General features: G+C 38.5%; 1 protein-coding gene across 2 annotated transcripts; it reads left to right on the top strand.

Annotated features, from left to right (window-relative positions):
* The first annotated feature begins 41 nt into the window (after nucleotides 1-41).
* tgfbrap1 (transforming growth factor, beta receptor associated protein 1) lies at nucleotides 42-17860 on the top strand. Of its 2 annotated transcripts, XM_066706141.1 has the most exons (12): nucleotides 42-144; nucleotides 4359-5057; nucleotides 5298-5492; nucleotides 5869-6023; nucleotides 6413-6495; nucleotides 6896-7237; nucleotides 9435-9492; nucleotides 10331-10474; nucleotides 10874-11020; nucleotides 11700-11859; nucleotides 12328-12761; nucleotides 13298-17860. In XM_066706141.1, exons 2-12 carry the CDS (start codon nucleotides 4373-4375, stop codon nucleotides 13484-13486), a joined length of 2592 nt encoding a protein of 863 aa, XP_066562238.1. In that variant the 5' UTR covers nucleotides 42-144; nucleotides 4359-4372; the 3' UTR covers nucleotides 13487-17860. The 2 variants fall into 2 exon arrangements, with proteins under 2 accessions (XP_066562238.1, XP_066562239.1); XM_066706142.1 differs by lacking the exon at nucleotides 13298-17860 and having other exon boundaries at nucleotides 12296-12679.
* Nucleotides 17861-18173: the final 313 nt, after the last annotated feature.

The following is an 18173-nucleotide window of genomic DNA, read 5'->3' as shown; positions in this document are numbered from 1 at the left end:
AGACCATGTGACCGGATGTAGCGTGACACGGGAGCCGGAAACAGAGCGCAGGATCTGAGCTTGGAAACAGGGGAGTTAAGTGAGGAAGCACAGAGGCCGAGGGACGTTGTCATCTTAAACCAAATTGTAACATACATGGTTTAGGTAAGAAATGATTTCCACACTCTGTTATCTGTGCCCGCATCGAATCGCTAGATATGTGCTGCGGATGCAACTTTCGTAGCTTGTACACATCAGGCTGAGGCTAACCAATTCATTGTGCACAGGGGAATAACAAGTGCCGTGTAAAGAGATGTGATGACAGGGTTTATGTCCAAAGACAACAACTGTTCCTCCTGTCGCTATTTCAGCATCTCCTTTATAAAACATCAAATACAAGCAGGCCGTCCTCCTCCAGTTTGCCTGGTTACACTGTGGTGTCCTTGTCGCATAAACACGAGTCCAGCAGATGTGTGTTACACATAGATTAATAAAATGTTAGATTGTGTGCCACATGTGGTCAACTGCATTTAGCTTTCGTTATATTTCTTAAATCTACTAGTGACGTTTCGGTTTTAAGTGTAGGGTTTTGATTGGTTGTGTATGGAAGACATACTTGACACGCTTATTGTCATGTAAGTGGTGGTGGTTATAAGATACGCCTTGAATGTGTCCTCTTCGCTTGGTTTGGTATCCTGGACATTTCAAATTGGTGCAAATGGTTTTGTAAAGCTGTAAGGATGGAGAGACGAAATAACTTGCCTGTCAACCGCAGCAGAAAAGATAGCAACCCTCAAGGCATCAGATGGTGTCAGGTCGTTTGTCGTTAACTTGTATCTGATCCATTGTGTTATATTCACTTCTGAATCCTGTTTGTTCTCTTGGTTGGGCGAAGTCCAGTGTTCTTGAAGGTGATGTGTTACTATCTTTGTAAATACTTTGTATAAGATATATTATTACATTTCCTATATAACTTATTACATACATGTACAACAATGCTACATCAATAATCTGACTCTACCAAGTCACTGACCAGGTCAAGAGTAAGTCAAGGAGACACAATCTCTCCAGAACTCTCAAAAGTTGTCAAGACTTTGGACAGGGAAGAAAAAGGAATCAATAAGGGCTTAAAAATGAACAAACAAAAGTCATGTTAAACAGCTTTGTTAAATCTTAGAAAATTTAAGTAGATCTACAGATACTTGAATAAGTCAAACGTTATGTCTAGCTTGGACAACAGTCCATGGAGATATTATGAAATAAATCAAAAGGAGTGAAAATGGGATGGAGTGCATTTGGAAGAAACTGCAGACTGTTGAAAGGAAATCTACCCACTTGCCTGAAGAGAATAGTATTTGATCAATGCATATTACCAGTGCTCACTCATTGAAATAATTAAAATGTTTAATGGCAATGGGCTGGACACATTGCAAGAAGAATATATAAAAGAAGCACGAATTATGCTATTGAATGGATACCAAAAGATGACCACATAAAAGATGTGAAGATTAAATCATACACTTCAGTTGTGTTATGGAAAAGAGAAGCTGTAGATTGAAGCAAGTGAAAATATCTTGGGAGGTCTTTATCCAGCAGAGGATCAATATACACTGATGATGTTTATGTATGAAATAATATCTACTGTATTATCATTTTTATATATTGTTTTTGATCTGGTACTATCTTAGACTTGTACTTGTATTGAATTCTTACAAAGATGTTCTATAGCATGTTAAGATCATAAAATTAAAGACATACATTATATGGCTGTATTTGTTCCTTATTTTGGAAGGAGTCTGTGGCTTGTAGTACAAAATGTATACATTTTCTTACTACACCTGTTGTAAAGTTACAGTTACATTACCATTCTGGAGTTTTAATGCCTGAGATGGAGGTTTCATTTTATAAATACAAAAGTGGGAATAGTTGATGGTGGATTATTTGTGCTTTGTAAAAAAAATAATATTTATACACATTCATGTTAATGAAAAAATACTCTCATATATATAGTTTACACACAATATTGATAATGGCACACGTTAAAGTCCATAGGTATAAAATATAAATAAATCATAAACCGTAGTTATTGAAATGACACTTGAAATGAAATGTGCACCATTTCAGTGTGGAATGGAAGAAGGTTGCCATATCATTTATAGAACATTCTGGTTCCCAATACCCACTACTATATCATAAGGGAAATGTAATTCAGTGAGATATGGTTTAGATAAACTAGGTATCCAACCTCAAAACCATCAATGACCAGACAGGTCTCCCTGCCAGCATTAGTTCTTTACATTGGGGGTTCAATGCATTCATTTTTTCTCGGGACTGCTACCTACAAGCCACTGATCAAAATGATTTCATAGTCAGTCAGGGTGTTCTTGTGACCATTCACATTGGTGATGGCTCCTGTTGAAGGATGAGTCCCATTATAAGATGTCCAGGTCACAAAGCTGAAATGAATGGATCAAGGTTAAAAGTGTTATAAATGTGTCACATTGTTTTAGAGTAATTACCTACATCTCTTACAATCTGTGTGATAACCTTGACTGGCAATCCACGAAAAAAAGCTAGAGAAACTTAATTGTCTCAATCCATTGTAAATTTCACTTTGAGTAATAGGAAAGCATTCCGTCAGCCATTTATGAGAAGTTGGTCAATCACATTCCTAGGGTTGCATCCATTAAGGCCAGGGATGGGCCTACACTCTGTGAAATGCATCTTACAGGTGTTCATTTATACTTTCTGTTGTTGCATTCCTTTTGATTAGTATAGGAATGTATGTGCATGTATGTACAGTGAGGGGAAAAAGTATTTGATCCCCTGCTGATTTTGTATGTTTGCCCACTGACAAAGAAATGATCAGTCTATAATTTTAATGGTAGGTGTATTTTAACAGTGAGAGACAGAATAACAACAAAAAAATCCAGAAAATGCGTTTCAAAAAAGTTATAAATTGATTTGCATGTTAATGAGTGAAATAAGTATTTGACCCCTTCGACTTAGTACTTGGTGGCAAAACCCTTGTTGGCAATCACAGAGGTCAGACGTTTCTTGTATTTGGTCACCAGGTTTGCACTCATCTCAGGAGGGATTTTGTCCCACTCCTCTTTGCAGATCCTCTCCAAGTCATTAAGGTTTCGAGGCTGACGTTTGGCAACTCGAACCTTCAGCTCCCTCCACAGATTTTCTATGGGATTAAGGTCTGGAGACTGGCTAGGCCACTCCAGGACCTTAATGTGCTTCTTCTTGAGCCACTCCTTTGTTGCCTTGGCTGTGTGTTTTGGGTCATTGTCATGCTGGAATACCCATCCACGACCCATTTTCAATGCCCTGGCTGAGGGAAGGAGGTTCTCACCCAAGATTTGACAGTACATGGCCCTGTCAATCGTCCCATCGATGCGGTGCAGTTGTCCTGTCCCCTTAGCAGAAAAACACCCCCAAAGCATAATGTTTCCACCTCCATGTTTGACGGTGGGGATGGTGTTCTTGGGGTCATTCCTCCTCCTCCAAACACGGCGAGTTGAGTTGATGCCAAAGTGCTCGATTTTGGTCTCATCTGACCACAACACTTTCACCTCTGAATCATTCAGATGTTCATTGGCAAACTTCAGACGGGCCTGTACATGTGCTTTCTTGAGCAGGGGCACCTTGCGGGCGCTGCAGGATTTAAAGTCCTTCACGGCATAGAGTGTTACCAATTGTTTTCTTGGTGACTATGGTTCCACTGCCTTGAGATCATTAACAAGATCCTCCCATAGTTCTGGACTGATTCCTCTGGTCCTGTAGCCCATTCCAGCCTTGTGTAGGTCTACAATCTTGTCCCTGACATCCTTGGACAGCTCTTTGGTCTTGGCCATGGTGGAGAGTTTGGAATCTGATTGATTGATTGCTTCTGTGGACAGGTGTCTTATATACAGGTAACCAGCTGAGATTAGGAGCACTCCCTTTAAGAGAGTGCTCCTAATCTCAGCTCGTTACCTGTATAAAAGACACCTGGGAGCCAGAAATCTTGCTGATTGATAGGGGATCAAATACTTATTTCCCTCATTAACATGCAAATCAATTTATAACTTTTTTGAAATGCGTTTTTCTGGATTTTTTTGTTGTTATTCTGTCTCTCACTGTTAAAATTCACCTATCACTAAAATTATAGACTGATCATTTCTTTGTCAGTGGGCAAACGTACAAAATCAGCAGGGGATCAAATACTTTTTTCCCTCACTGTATGTACCCTGGATAAATTAATTAAGGCATATTAATACATATGTGGTCCTCAAGGATGTGCAAACAGTGATAAAGATGCTAGGTCTCTCAGTGATATGAAGCGTTGGAGCCTGTGTGCCTGACTGTTTTGTCTGTTTTTCTCCCATTAGATGACTGTGTCAACATGAGCGTGAAAGCCTTTGAACTCCTTCCCGCAGTAGAGCGGGAGCTCCTGATGGGAGACAAACCGCGGATCAACATCGAGTGTATCGAATGCTGCGGCAAAAACATCTACATTGGGACCAATGACTGCTTCATCCACCATTTTCTGCTTGAAGAGCAGTGTACAGCAAAAGGGAAGCTGACCTTTTCAGCCCAAAAGCAGTTGCACAAATACCTAGGTCTCAAAAAGCCTGTAAACGAGTTGAAGGCCGCCTCTGCCCTGAACCGCCTAATCGTGCTCTGTGACAACACTATCATGGTTGTGAACATGCTGAACTTGGAGCCCATTCCGTCTGGGGCCAAAATCAAAGGTGTGGTCACTTTCACTATGAATGAGAACCCTGTCAATGGTGACCCCTTCTGTGTGGAAATTGGGATAATCTCTGTGAAGAAAAGGACCATACAGATCTACATGGTTTTTGAGGATCGAGTGCAGATTGTCAAGGAGTTGTCCACCCCTGAGCAGCCCTCAGCTATCAGTCTGGATGGCTATTTCCTCTGCTTGGCACTAACAACACAGTACATTATCCTGAATTATAACACTGGAGCCTCCCAGGACTTATTTCCCTATGACAGTGAAGAGAAGAAACCAATAGTAAAGAGAATAGGCAGAGAGGAGTTTCTCTTAGCTGCTCCTGGTGGTTTAGGTGAGTCAGTTTATACATGTATATGTTCACACTGTGTTTTTGTGTAAGGGAGGGGCATCTAGGCTGGTGATGCCAAAACCTCACACTGAATTAATGCTGGTCATACATCATTGATAACATGCAAGTCCAGAGTGCCGACTGTGGATCCTTCATGTCTGCAGTGTACCCAAGATAACCGTGTGATTTCCCATTATGAAAGGGATTGTCATTTGGGGTTTTCTCTGTTGATGCATCTTGCAGGGATGTTTGCTACCGCAGCAGGAATTTCTCAGCGGGCCCCGGTGCGCTGGTCAGAGAATGTGATCGGAGCCGCTGTGTGCTTTCCCTATGTCGTGGCTCTGGATGAGGGCTTTGTTACTGTGCATAGCATGCTGGACCAGCAACTCAAGCAGACTCTTGCTTTCCGGGATGGCCACATACTGCAGGATTTTGAAGGTACTATAAAAACTGCTCCATCTCACATTTTGCATTTTAGTTGTCAGCATATCCCTTGTATACACTTATACCGTAGCATAATTGAAACATTATGTATATACATTTCAGTTTTAAATGTCTTTTTTCATATACAGAAACATGATTGTGCTGTGTGTTACAGAAAATCCCATAATGTGCACAGCAGATACATCACTTACTTTTCACTTGCACTACATTGCTCAAAATCCAAAACCATTGTTCAGTAAATTGGTAGTTTATACTATTAATTGGCATTGCCTAACACAAATCAATTAATGGAGCATGAAAAAGCTAATTGAAGTATAACATCCTTTATTTTTCATCCACTTTGCTTTTCTTTGGCTTTCCTGAAATGCAGGGAAAATGGTTTTAGCCACTACAAAAGCTGTATATATGCTAGTGCCCTTACCTCTGGAAAGACAAATCCAGGATCTTCTTGCCAGTCACCGAGTGGAAGAAGCCCTTGTCCTGGCGGAGGGAGCCAGGAGAAACATTCCTAAAGACAAATTCCAGGTAATTTTTTGAACAAGTTTGTTAACAGTACTACAAAGTTAAGTTGAAGTGAAGCCACTTTATTTCCCCCCAACATTTTCTTATATGCTGAAAACAAGCCATTGTAGGTCAACTGCATCAGAATATCCTGAATATAAAATAAAAGTTTACTTTAATTTCTCCCTGATAGAAAATATAAACAAATATAGCCTACACAAATAATATAAAATAGTTACATAACAGACAATGTTGCAATTAAATTAGTTTGGTTATGCTATACCAATGTTTTTTACTGAATGTGATGCATTTTTATCATGATGGTACATCTGAAGGGAGATCTTTATTTGGTTTGAATTGTGTTTTTACTTTTAGTGTTCTTATACTAACACAGATTTCCCTTTTTCATCCAGATAATGTACAGAAGAATTCTTCAGCAAGCAGGATTCATACAGTTTGGACAGCTTCAGTTTTTAGAAGCTAAAGAACACTTCAGGTGACTTCAGGTTCTAACATAATTGATCCTACTGCTTATTGTGTGTCATTTTATTTTTTACAATGCAACACATTTAAACTAAAAAACATGGAGATTTAAATTGCTATTTTGCATTATTGAAAGTAGTGTTTATCATTATCACAGATCAAATGCAGAGTCCCAGTTGTTTGCTCTTTGAGGGTTTAGATGTCTTGCAGTATAGGGTTTATGTGTAATTTATCAGTGATCGTGCACTTCAATAATTTAAAAATTGGACAGAACTTTGAAGTACTTCAATATGTCTTTCCTAATTAACAAAGCAGTGCATTCTTCAAACCTGCATGTATGTAAAGTACTCGCGAGCAGGATTTTAGGTCTATGTATGTATTTTCTTTCAGCATTCTTGATGTGATCCTTGCAGGAAAGGCCATTTGGATGTGCGAGAACTTATTTCCCTGTGTCCTCTGCTCCTGCCGGCGACGTCCACCTTCACACGCTGCCACCCTCCACTCCATGAGTTCGCCGATCTCAACCATCTGACGCAGGGAGACCAGGAGAAGATCCTCAAGTGCAAGAGGTTTCTCATCAGTTACTTGAATGAGATCCGCAGCACCGAAGTGGCCAACGGCTACAGGGATGATGTCGACACGGCCCTGCTGAAGCTGTATGCGGAAGCCAACCATGAAAGCCTGCTGGACTTGTTGGTTTCTGAGAATTCGTGTCTCCTTCTGGATAGTGCTCCATGGCTAGAGAAACACAAAAAGTATGTAAATCAGATGTCCTCTCCTTAGAAGCTCTATGAAGCTGAGCAGAGTCAGGGATTTGTTCTAATCCCTTGAGGGCTTTTTTTGGGCACTGAGCAGTTCTTAAAGGAGAAATCCAGGTTTCATTCTAAAACCAGAACACAGTATGTATTTGTACACCAAGGGCTGTGATAATACAGGGTACTATGGTGCCAGAAAGTAACTGTGTAGAATAAGGGGTATAACAGATTTGTAGAAAGTTTTTATTTTCAAATCTTGTGTTACAATACAAAACTTGAGCTAGTGTGCGTAATTATTTTGGTCAGGTGATCATGTATGTGAAAAGCACACCAGTTGAAATAATGATTCCCACCTAGTTATATCAAAACATGTTGTCATAAACCCCATTTAATGTTAATTTGGTAAAACTTTCTTGGAAGCAATTGTGAAAGCTGGATTTCCTGCATACACCTTTAAATAAGAAATAGGCAAGGCTTAAGTATTACACTACCCTAGGCAGTTTCAGTATAAGGGCATGTTAATCATTATGTAGCATAAGATCACAAACCAAGAGAACTCAATACACTTTTTTTTTTTTTTTTTTTGACCCTGCAGCAAAACAGACATACAGTGGGGGAAAAAAGAATTTGATCCCCTGCTGATTTTTACGTTTGCCCACTGACAAAGAAATGATCAGTCTATAATTTTAATGGTAGGTGAATTTTAACAGTGAGAGACAGAATAACAACAAAAAAATCCAGAAAAACGCATTTCAAAAAAGTTATACATTGATTTGCATGTTAATGAGGGAAATAAGTATTTGACCCCTTCGACTTAGTACTTGGTGGCAAAACCCTCGTTGGCAATCACAGAGGTCAGACGTTTCTTGTAGTTGGCCACCAGGTTTGCACACATCTCAGGAGGGATTTTGTCCCACTCCTCTTTGCAGATCCTCTCCAAGTCATTAAGGTTTCGAGGCTGACGTTTGGCAACTCGAACCTTCAGCTCCCTCCACAGATTTTCTATGGGATTAAGGTCTGGAGACTGGCTAGGCCACTCCAGGACCTTAATGTGCTTCTTCTTGAGCCACTCCTTTGTTGCCTTGGCTGTGTGTTTTGGGTCATTGTCATGCTGGAATACCCATCCACGACCCATTTTCAATGCCCTGGCTGAGGGAAGGAGGTTCTCAGCCAAGATTTGACGGTACATGGCCCCATCCATCATCCCTTTGATGGGGTGCAGTTGTCCTGTCCCCTTAGCAGAAAAACACCCCCAAAGCATAATGTTTCCACCTCCATGTTTGACGGTGGGGATGGTGTTCTTGGGGTCATTCCTCCTCCTCCAAACACGGCGAGTTGAGTTGATGCCAAAGAGCTCGATTTTGGTCTCATCTGACCACAACACTTTCACCCAGTTCTCCTCTGAATCATTCAGATGTTCATTGGCAAACTTCAGACGGGCCTGTACATGTGCTTTCTTGAGCAGGGGGACCTTGCGGGCGCTGCAGGATTTCAGTCCTTCACGGCGTAGTGTGTTACCAATTGTTCTTGGTGACTATGGTCCCAGCTGCCTTGAGATCATTAACAAGATCCTCCCGTGTAGTTCTGGGCTGATTCCTCACTGTTCTCATGATCATTGAAACTCCACGAGGTGAGATCTTGCATGGAGCCCCAGACCGAGGGAGACTGACAGTTATTTTGTGTTTCTTCCATTTGCGAATAATCGCACCAACTGTTGTCACCTTCTCACCAAGCTGCTTGGCGATGGTCTTGTAGCCCATTCCAGCCTTGTGTAGGTCTACAATCTTGTCCCTGACATCCTTGGACAGCTCTTTGGTCTTGGCCATGGTGGAGAGTTTGGAATCTGATTGATTGATTGCTTCTGTGGACAGGTGTCCCTTTAAGAGAGTGCTCCTAATCTCAGCTCGTTACCTGTATAAAAGACACCTGGGAGCCAGAAATCTTGCTGATTGATAGGGGATCAAATACTTATTTCACTCATTATCATGCAAATCAATTTATAACTTTTTTGAAATGCATTTTTCTGGATTTTTTTGTTGTTTTTCTGTCTCTCACTGTTAAAATACACCTACCATTAAAATTATAGACTGATCATTTCTTTGTCAGTGGGCAAACGTACAAAATCAGCAGGGGATCAAATACTTTTTTCCCTCACTGTATCTCTAAAGTGGTGTCTCTTTTTTCTTTGATTTTTCAGATACTTTGCACTAGGATTGCTCTATCATTACAATGCCCAAGATGATGCTGCATTACAGGTAAGATTCCTTTTGAACAGCAGAGAATGTAAAAGTGTGGAATATTCATCTTAGGGTGCCATTGTGATACTAAATATAATTATAACCACTGAACTGAGATCATTTGTCTTTCATTATACAAATTGACATCATTCTGTTATGTTACTTGAATTACTTATAATTAAAGTTTATTTTTTGTATGAAAGACTGAGCCTTTATTCTGGATCATCCTGTTCTGAATGTGTAATGAGGAGATATTTGGGGATAAGTGAAATGTTATGTAGCCTTTCTTTCTTGCTCATTGATTCATCCCTGCTGGGAACATTGCCATTCATCCTCGATAATTGATAGACATATAGCTTGATGTCTGAAATGTTTGCTGATGGAAGCTTTTCCATAATATACTTAAACCATGTCTTGGATGTGACAATGACTGTTGAATAACTGAAATAGAAGGTCTTTTGCAATAATCTTTTTAAGGATTTGGTTTTGTGGAAGGAAACAATCTGGATTATGGGTTACTACCCCTATTTTGTGCTAATCTTTTTTTTTAATGTTTCAATGCACAATATTTACATAAAATGCAATTGTATATATAGTGGGAGCGCATGTATATAAAAATACAATAATAATATGTATTTCAAAGATTCAGCTGCCACAGTTCCCCTTAGTAGTTTCACTAAGTGTGTTTATTTTCTGAATCTCCCATTTTAGTAAAGGGAGATAAGGCAGTAGTTCCCTTTTCATTACAGATAGCTCTTATGCCATTTATTCAATGGACAACCAAGGAAAGGTGTAGCTGAGATGTACTTTTCACTTGGTTTATCAATCATGTTTACCTCTCTCTTTTATCCTTTAGCTGTGGGTACGAATAGTAAACGGTGAGCTTCAGGATGGTACCCGGACTGATCTGTATGATTATGTCGTGGATTTCCTCAGTTTCTGCTCCAACCAAGACCTGATCTGGAAATATGCAGATTGGGCTCTCAAGAAAAATGAGAAGGTCTGTAGCATTATTTAGTATGATGTTAGCTCTGCAGCTGTTTCTGTTTTTTTAGCTCTGGTTTAGTAGGCCTACTGTATTTGTTTTTGCATACACTCTAAAGAGAAAATAAAGCATTTAATTTAAGCACAATACAAATACTCAGTGTTTTTGGAGGTTTCCACAAAATCTGGTGCAAGGGCACTGCCAAGGCCCAGACTTTTACATATCATAGATTTATGTTTTTATATTTTGTATTTAGTATAAATACCTTCAGGAACCTGCAGTATACTTTGTAGCGGTAGCTGTTGAATCAGATGGTCATAAACAATTGCATGTGGTCTGACATGAAAATAGTAACCATAGTAAACATGAACAGAATGTATATATCATTCTCATCCCTGTTATTTGTGTCTGTAGGTGGCAGTTCAGATTTTTACAAGGAGGCCAGTAGATGAAGAGAAAGCGGGCAAGCTGAACCCAGACGATGTCATCAAGTACCTACACAAATACTCCCAAGCCATCATACTGTATCTCGAACACCTAGTTTTGGAAAGAAATATTCAGGTACTGATCTTGTATAACAATCTTTTGATGTATTAACTTCATAGTATTAATTAAAAAATATATATAAAATATAATATAATATAATAGGTCTCTTAAATGGTCAAATTCTTCATGTTCATTTGTTTCCTCCTTGGGGCCAGACGATTGTGCAAGCCACAATCTCTATACATCTATACATGTATATATATTGTGCCTTCCAAAAGTATTCAGACCCTTCTTATGGTGTCCCATTTGTGAAATCACAAAAAAAAACGTATTGATTGCTCAAACTGAAGATTTCTAGGATGAGATAAGTTACCCTAAATGTCATCATGAACTAAAGAGAAAAAACTGAAATCTGTTGATTGTGTGAGTATTCAGATCCGTCAACTGGAAGCACCTTTTTAGGTCTTTACCAACTTTGCACATAGTCTTGGTGAAATTTACTTCTAGTATTTGCCTTTACGTTGCTCCATCCATCCAGTTGTTTGGTGTTGTTGAAGTCTGTGACTGCAGCTAAATATTTGGAGCCTCTCTCTCTGTTTTACTGATTAAAGAGTCCGACTGTTATGACTACGCTAACAGCGCATTCACCTCGGGACAAGGCCCTACCTTTTCTTTACATATCAACAACGCTGATGTCTTGATTACAATTCCTCCTCACACCAGTCAGATTTTGCTGTGCTTTGTTTCTGTTTAGAAAGAAAAGTTCCACACTCACCTGGCAGTGCTCTACCTCGATAGCGTACTGCAGCTACAGTCTCAGAGCGCCACGCCTGCAGAGGATTTAACCTGTGCCAGGGCCAAGCTGCAAAACCTGCTGCGGCAGTCCAGTATCTGTAGAGTGCAGCTGCTGCTAGGTAAGGGCTTCTAATCTCAACACAGTCTCATTATTTTAGTTTTTAGTTTTTTGAGTGGTTAGAATGCAGATTTTCAATTTTATGAATATTTTCCTGAGTATGTCACAAAAACAGAAATGGTCTTCTCAAAAATAATTACAAAATAAATAAATTGATATTTATGATTTGTTTTGAAGAAGCATTTGGCAGAGTTTGTAGAATCCTCTCAAGTCATGTGACATGGCTTCCCCTCATAGGCCACCATAGTATCCATGTTATGTCACTATGACACTGAAGTTCTAACCACACAACCATGCTTATCAAGACACAATCTGAAGGCATCCGGTGTACACTATTAAATACCAAGGAAATAATGCATGTGAAAGTGCAAAGTTGTACTGCTTATTGCAATGATTTAAAAGGAGCATTGCTTCTGATCATGTCGGTGTGTCCGCAGACTCTGCTCAGTCTGTCTCGATATCCCTGCAGGTAAGATCAAAGACACGGGTCTTCACTTGGAGTGTGCGACGCTGTACGGAAAGCTGGAGGAGCACGACAAGGCCCTGCACATCCTGGTCCACCAGCTCAAAGACTTCCAGGCCGCAGAAAGGTATTGCCTGTGGACGTCTGAGGACAGGGACTCGTCTTACAGGCAGCGGCTCTTCCACATGCTGCTGGCTGTGTACATGGACCCCGCCATCTCCAGCGATGCCTTAGTCATGGCTGCCGTGGACCTGCTGAACCGGCACGCCGAGGTCTTCGACGCAGTCCGTGTTTTAAGACTCGTCCCGGAGAGCTGGTCGATACAGCTGCTCGGGCCCTTCCTGAGCGGAGCCATGAGGGAGAGCATGCACTCCAAGCGCATGACTCAGATCGCACTGGGCTTGGCCAGATCGGAGAACCTCATCCATAAATACGAGAAGGTGAGCTCGTCTCTTCTGTCAAGCAAGGGCTGGGCTTGTATTTGATTAAATGACAGTACAGGTGCTTTTCTTTACTTGTATAGTTTTGTTTTAATAAATACAAAATATTGGTTAATCGCTTTACATCACTCTGCTGATCACTTTCTGTAATTGCTTTGGTCAACATGCTTGCAAAATATTTTCTAATAGTAAAGCTTTTATACCTTGAAAGGTATAATCTTTAATACTCATTCAATATTTTATTTTTCTAAGCTCTCTATGAGCTGATTTGTGTAATGTATAATGTATTGTTCCTATAGATTGCTATATAAGTTTGTTTTATTGTGGGGTTATTTCTATATTGTATTAGTAGCCAAAGTAATACAATTGCAAAGAAAGATCATTACTATTTCACATACTTATAAATGTTTGTATCCAGTCTTCATGTATTTTTTCATTTTCATTATTTCCTCATTTCTTGGGTGTGAAAGTGTTTGAGCCATTCTTATACATGACACACTCTGAAAAGCAAAACCTCACTCTTTTCATCTTCATAGTTGAAGTGCAAAGGAGGGCCAGTCCTCTTGTCGGAGAAGAAGGGATGCCAGCTGTGCCACAACACCTTTAGCGAGCCTGAGTTTGTATGTTACCCCAATGGCATTCCAGTCCACACTCACTGTGCAGCCAAGAGGAACAGAGAATCTCCCAGCAAGAGGCACTTTACAAACGCCAGCAACCACACCTGAAACCGCCATTGCTCTCAAAACTGGTAATCCCTCCTGAAAATCTTCTGGAAGTGCAGAAATGGTGCTTGATTTGCATTTGTTAAACGCATGGAGAAGCACACACCCGCTGGGGTCCAGCAGAACTGCTGTCAGGATGTGAAATGTGAGCATTCACCCTTTCTACATGAACAAGTCTTTTGTGTAAAACTTGAAGCTATTTATTCTGTGTTCCTGTCCATTTAAACCGTAATAACCGTGAACACTGCTCTTTCTCCCAACAGTTCCATCCAAATGCAACTGCAAAATAAACTTTTATGATAAAAGATGTAACATAAAGGGCTGTACCAATTCTGTACTGAATTCTTCCCTTCAGATACCAGATACCACGTCTTCATGAGGTTTGTGATAGGAGTGTCTTTCTCTGCCATTTCTCTTTCTGGACAGCCCAGACACAGGTCCTGTCAGAGCTCCAGTTGGGAGATGATTGTGAAGTATTGGTATAAAACATTACTTAATTGAGCTTCCAGTTACTGTGTGGCTGCTGTAGTGATAATCTTCCTTGTGTGCCATCACGGTCAGAGATTTGTCATATTGTTTGACTACCCCACCTATCAGTAGCTGTCAAAATGGGGGACAAAGGAAATACAATATGACACTTGCCACTTAAACTACATATGAGAGTGGTTTGTGTTTCTTGCAGTTTGTGTTCTTCAAGCCTCGCCTATTTCTGTGAAGTTTTCAATGCTGAATCCTATATCTGATATCTCACTTCAGCAAAGTAAATATAAACCAGTTCTGCTTCCTCAACCCAGGGAAGCTGAAGAGTTTTTTTTCTCTCCACATGGTTCTAAAGCCATAATATGGCAGCTACAGGGATAATTACTACATTATATGAAATTAGTCTGATAACACATATTTTTGTTTATTATGTTCTGTAGGCAACATTTTGTTATTATACTAAACATTTTTACTCCACTGTTATCAGATTATTTTTAAGACCGATATCAATTTACATCCTAAAATTACTGGATTCTTCAGCCATTTTGGATTTTAGTTTCAAGTCTTTAAACTTCAAATGCACTGTTCTGCTTTTTGACTAAAAGGCACAGTGTTTTTACTAACATTTCTTATCAGATTTGACCCCACAGGCAATGAATGAACGTGTGCGCAACATCAAATGAATTGGTGCCACACAAATAGCAGTTGACACAACACAAATGTGGGTTTGGTTAAGGCAGAGCACGTGAATCCTTTTTCGTCTTTATTGAAGAGCTTTGGCTTTTTCATTAAACATGTAAAGTAGGAACCACATATTTTCTGTTGTGAGTAACGTTAAAAAGGTGTGGTGACAGACACAGTACAACCTTGTTCATTCCTTCTCTAGTAGATTTCTGCTGAAATACAAATCCCTGCCATGTGCTGGTGCTTTGAATGCAGAAAACATACAGGAAAACACTTGAACTAAGGATGCTATTAAAGCAGAGTAAGAATCAACGATGTTGTATTTGGCAAAGTTTGTATCACCATTAATATATCATAATGTTTTTGGTTTGCACTTAACGCAGAAAATAGTGCCCTCAATTTGATGTTTTTATAGTTAATTTTTAATATGACAAAATATGTTTTGCCCTTTTACAGATTCTAAAAAAATAGTTTTCCACACAAAAATTATATCTGCAATGTAGAATACCATTGATGGATTTTGATAATGAGCTTAAAAAGCTATACATATCATAAAAATATAGTACCCTGGAATAAGCTAAAAAAGTAAATTTTACCTATAGGCCATCACACTTTTATGATATGAATTATTTCCATCAAAGCTGAAAATCAATGTGTGTGCACGTCAGAAACCTAAAGATGCTTTTAGAAGGGTTTCCTGAAAAAACATGTAGAAGTTTGTCATTCTTATACTTGTTTTTTAATAATAATTAAAATAAAACCAAGGTTTGGGTATCAAGGGTTATTTCCCCAATTTAACTTTCTCTAATCTTTTTTAAGTAAAAGATCATACCATGAAGATAAAAAAAGTTCAATAAAAAATTCCAGTTATGTGCACATTTTTTTTTTATTGCCAATTTAATTCAACGACAACCAATATTCCATCTGTAACCCATCTCTTTGAGAAAGTTATTATTCACAAGTATTTTGAGGCTTCGCCCCTCATAGGTTTACTTCAGGAGATGTATAAACAAGCACAATATGTCTGAAAGCAATATGAAGATTATATTGTCAAGCCTAACTGGTTCAGCTGGTTCATTGTTTTTCGAATGGAGTCATGAGCAGTGCATGAAGCAGACACCAAACAGAAAAGGCATGTTGGAAGGCTCCTTGGTACACTATTCCACAAATGGGGTTCGTGCAAAACCTGTCACCCAGCATGCACTGCACCTTTCTGCCAGTTTCCAAACATTGTTTTTGTGTGTGTTGATTTGAGCTGCATTGAAGTTGATTATTTTTGCAGCGTAACCTTTGACAAGTATATGAAATTTCAAAACTGTAACGGCGCCGCAGAATTGGGAAAGCACTCAAGCCAAAACAGCTTTTTCTATTAATAGCCTTATAAACTACTCTATATGCCATTAAATTATCATAATTCAACATACTTTGTATTTTATAAACAGGATTGCTTTCCTAGATCATGTGATTAAAATTCATGCATTATAGTATGCCTGTAATTACTCTTACATTTAATTTTCTGCGTTGTATGCAGAACTGTATGTTACTTTTTTGTTTGCTAATCCTTGTACAGTTTATATTATCTTTCCAATTCTGCTAAGGAATACAAGAGTGAAAGAATAACTGGCTACAGATTTTAGATGCAGTGGTTGCCATCGAAGGAATGTGTTAATTTGTGCATTTTTTTATTTCGATTTTCTGTAGTCTGGTATGCTTAGCATCAAAATCAGCAAAGTAGGAGGTTTTTAAAACCTTTCAATATAAGTAATTCAAATATCTTAAAATATTAAAGAAGCCCTTTGACAAATCTTACAATAATTAAATATGTCCATAATTTCAATTATAGTTTGTCTACACATGGTTAATAATACATTCACTGGAATTCCCTACCAAAAATAATACTGTGTTTTAAAATGTTTTATTATTCTTTTGAAATGTGTATTTTAGGGGCCCGTGTCTGTACCAAAGATCATATTGTCACAGAGAAGTACACAATACATGGCCACCCACCCTCCACTGTGTCCACATAATTTGAAAAAATTAAACTATCAGTGCTTTTGAATTATTTAAGAACCCCTCAATAGAAGAGTATGATTTATGGATTGTTAAACATTGTTCCACTACATTAAATATAAAACAGCATATTTAATACGTCATGATAAATGCATTAAACCAATCTTAGTCAAGCTAGTTCATGAATTTTGAGATTGCCCTCATATATTTGTTTGTTTTATTTGTAATTCTCTAAGCTTGTTTTCAAAACCCTACTGAATAAATCCAGCGGACAATATCCTAGGTTTTGGCACATATTCCTTTCCTTCTTTAAACTAATAAAGTAACAGTTTTCATTGGATGGGGGAGAGTTTTCCAGTACAAAATAAAAGGAAAGAGAAAAGGAAGTGAATGCCCTGCCAGTGCATATATGTGGACATTGTCTCTTTCTAGCTGATGCAAGGATCAAAACAGAGACAACTCAATAGCAATTGGCAATTCTGAATTATTCGAAAGACACTAATTTAAAGATATAACAAACAAATAACAGATTTACACTTTTCTTAAATGTGTATAATATGGAATGGCAGATCTATTGAAGACTTTTCAAGACCAATCCATTGAGATACTGTGTTTTTTTTTTTTTTAATTACAATCATAAATTATTACATTTGTTTAGAAAACATTGACCAGGGAAAGCTACCATTGCATAAACTTTCCATCATCTATAACTGATTTAAAACACTTCATAAAGCATAACCTTCTTCTTCAGTGCCTGCATGACTTTATTTATGTTAAAGCCATTTCACTACAGAACCAAACATGAACCAAAGTGGAGATTTTCTTACAATTGAGATGATCTTAGTATTGTTCAGTGGTTTATACAGGGTAATTGGGCATTTTCTCATCCCCATCATGACATGAAGATTAAGACTTCCATTTTGTTTAACTCTTTGCTCCTCAAAGCCTTATTCTTTTCCAAATTAGGATGTTTAAACTCTAAAGTACTTATATGTATGCACATACACACACGTATAAATGTGTATGTGTGTGTGTATAAATATGTGTATATACTTTTATACATACATAGATATGCATATGTATGTGACATATATAGTGTATGTATGTATGTACTGTTTCTTACTTTGTAGATCTAAACCATAGTAGGTGGAATGTACAAATGTAAAGTTGTCCATTTTAATAAACTTGAATATGTTTATTCTACCAGCTGTTTTCTCATGATTATATTCGATTATCTTTAGGTAAAGCTTGACTTAATTATACATAAAAGTGGTGATTGAGCAATTCTATGATAAATAATTTGTATTTCAGTTCAGTGCTGTCCCTCATTGGTGTATTGGAGGATTTCTTGATTTTTTTCCCTCAATTTATTATGTTCCCAATTTGTTGCCGTCACTTCACAAGCCCATCTTGTGTCAGAGGCTGTGTCTCGCTGGTCTTACTCCACTGTGCTAAACCACCAAACAAATCTACTGCTCCTCACAATTAAATAGACGCTATAAACAGAATATATCAT

This window comes from Amia ocellicauda, chromosome 6 (assembly GCF_036373705.1).
Source record: "Amia ocellicauda isolate fAmiCal2 chromosome 6, fAmiCal2.hap1, whole genome shotgun sequence".
Taxonomy (NCBI): domain Eukaryota; kingdom Metazoa; phylum Chordata; class Actinopteri; order Amiiformes; family Amiidae; genus Amia; species Amia ocellicauda.
This window is presented reverse-complemented; position numbering and strand designations above follow the sequence as displayed.

Coding starts and splice junctions, on each gene's coding strand:
- tgfbrap1 (XM_066706141.1), top strand. CDS start 4,373: ATGAGCGTGAAAGCCTTTGAACTCCTTCCCGCAGTAGAGCGGGAGCTC. Junction 6,024..6,412: donor TTCCTAAAGACAAATTCCAG/GTAATTTTTTGA, acceptor TTTTTCATCCAG/ATAATGTACAGAAGAATTCT. Junction 9,493..10,330: donor AAGATGATGCTGCATTACAG/GTAAGATTCCTT, acceptor TTTATCCTTTAG/CTGTGGGTACGAATAGTAAA.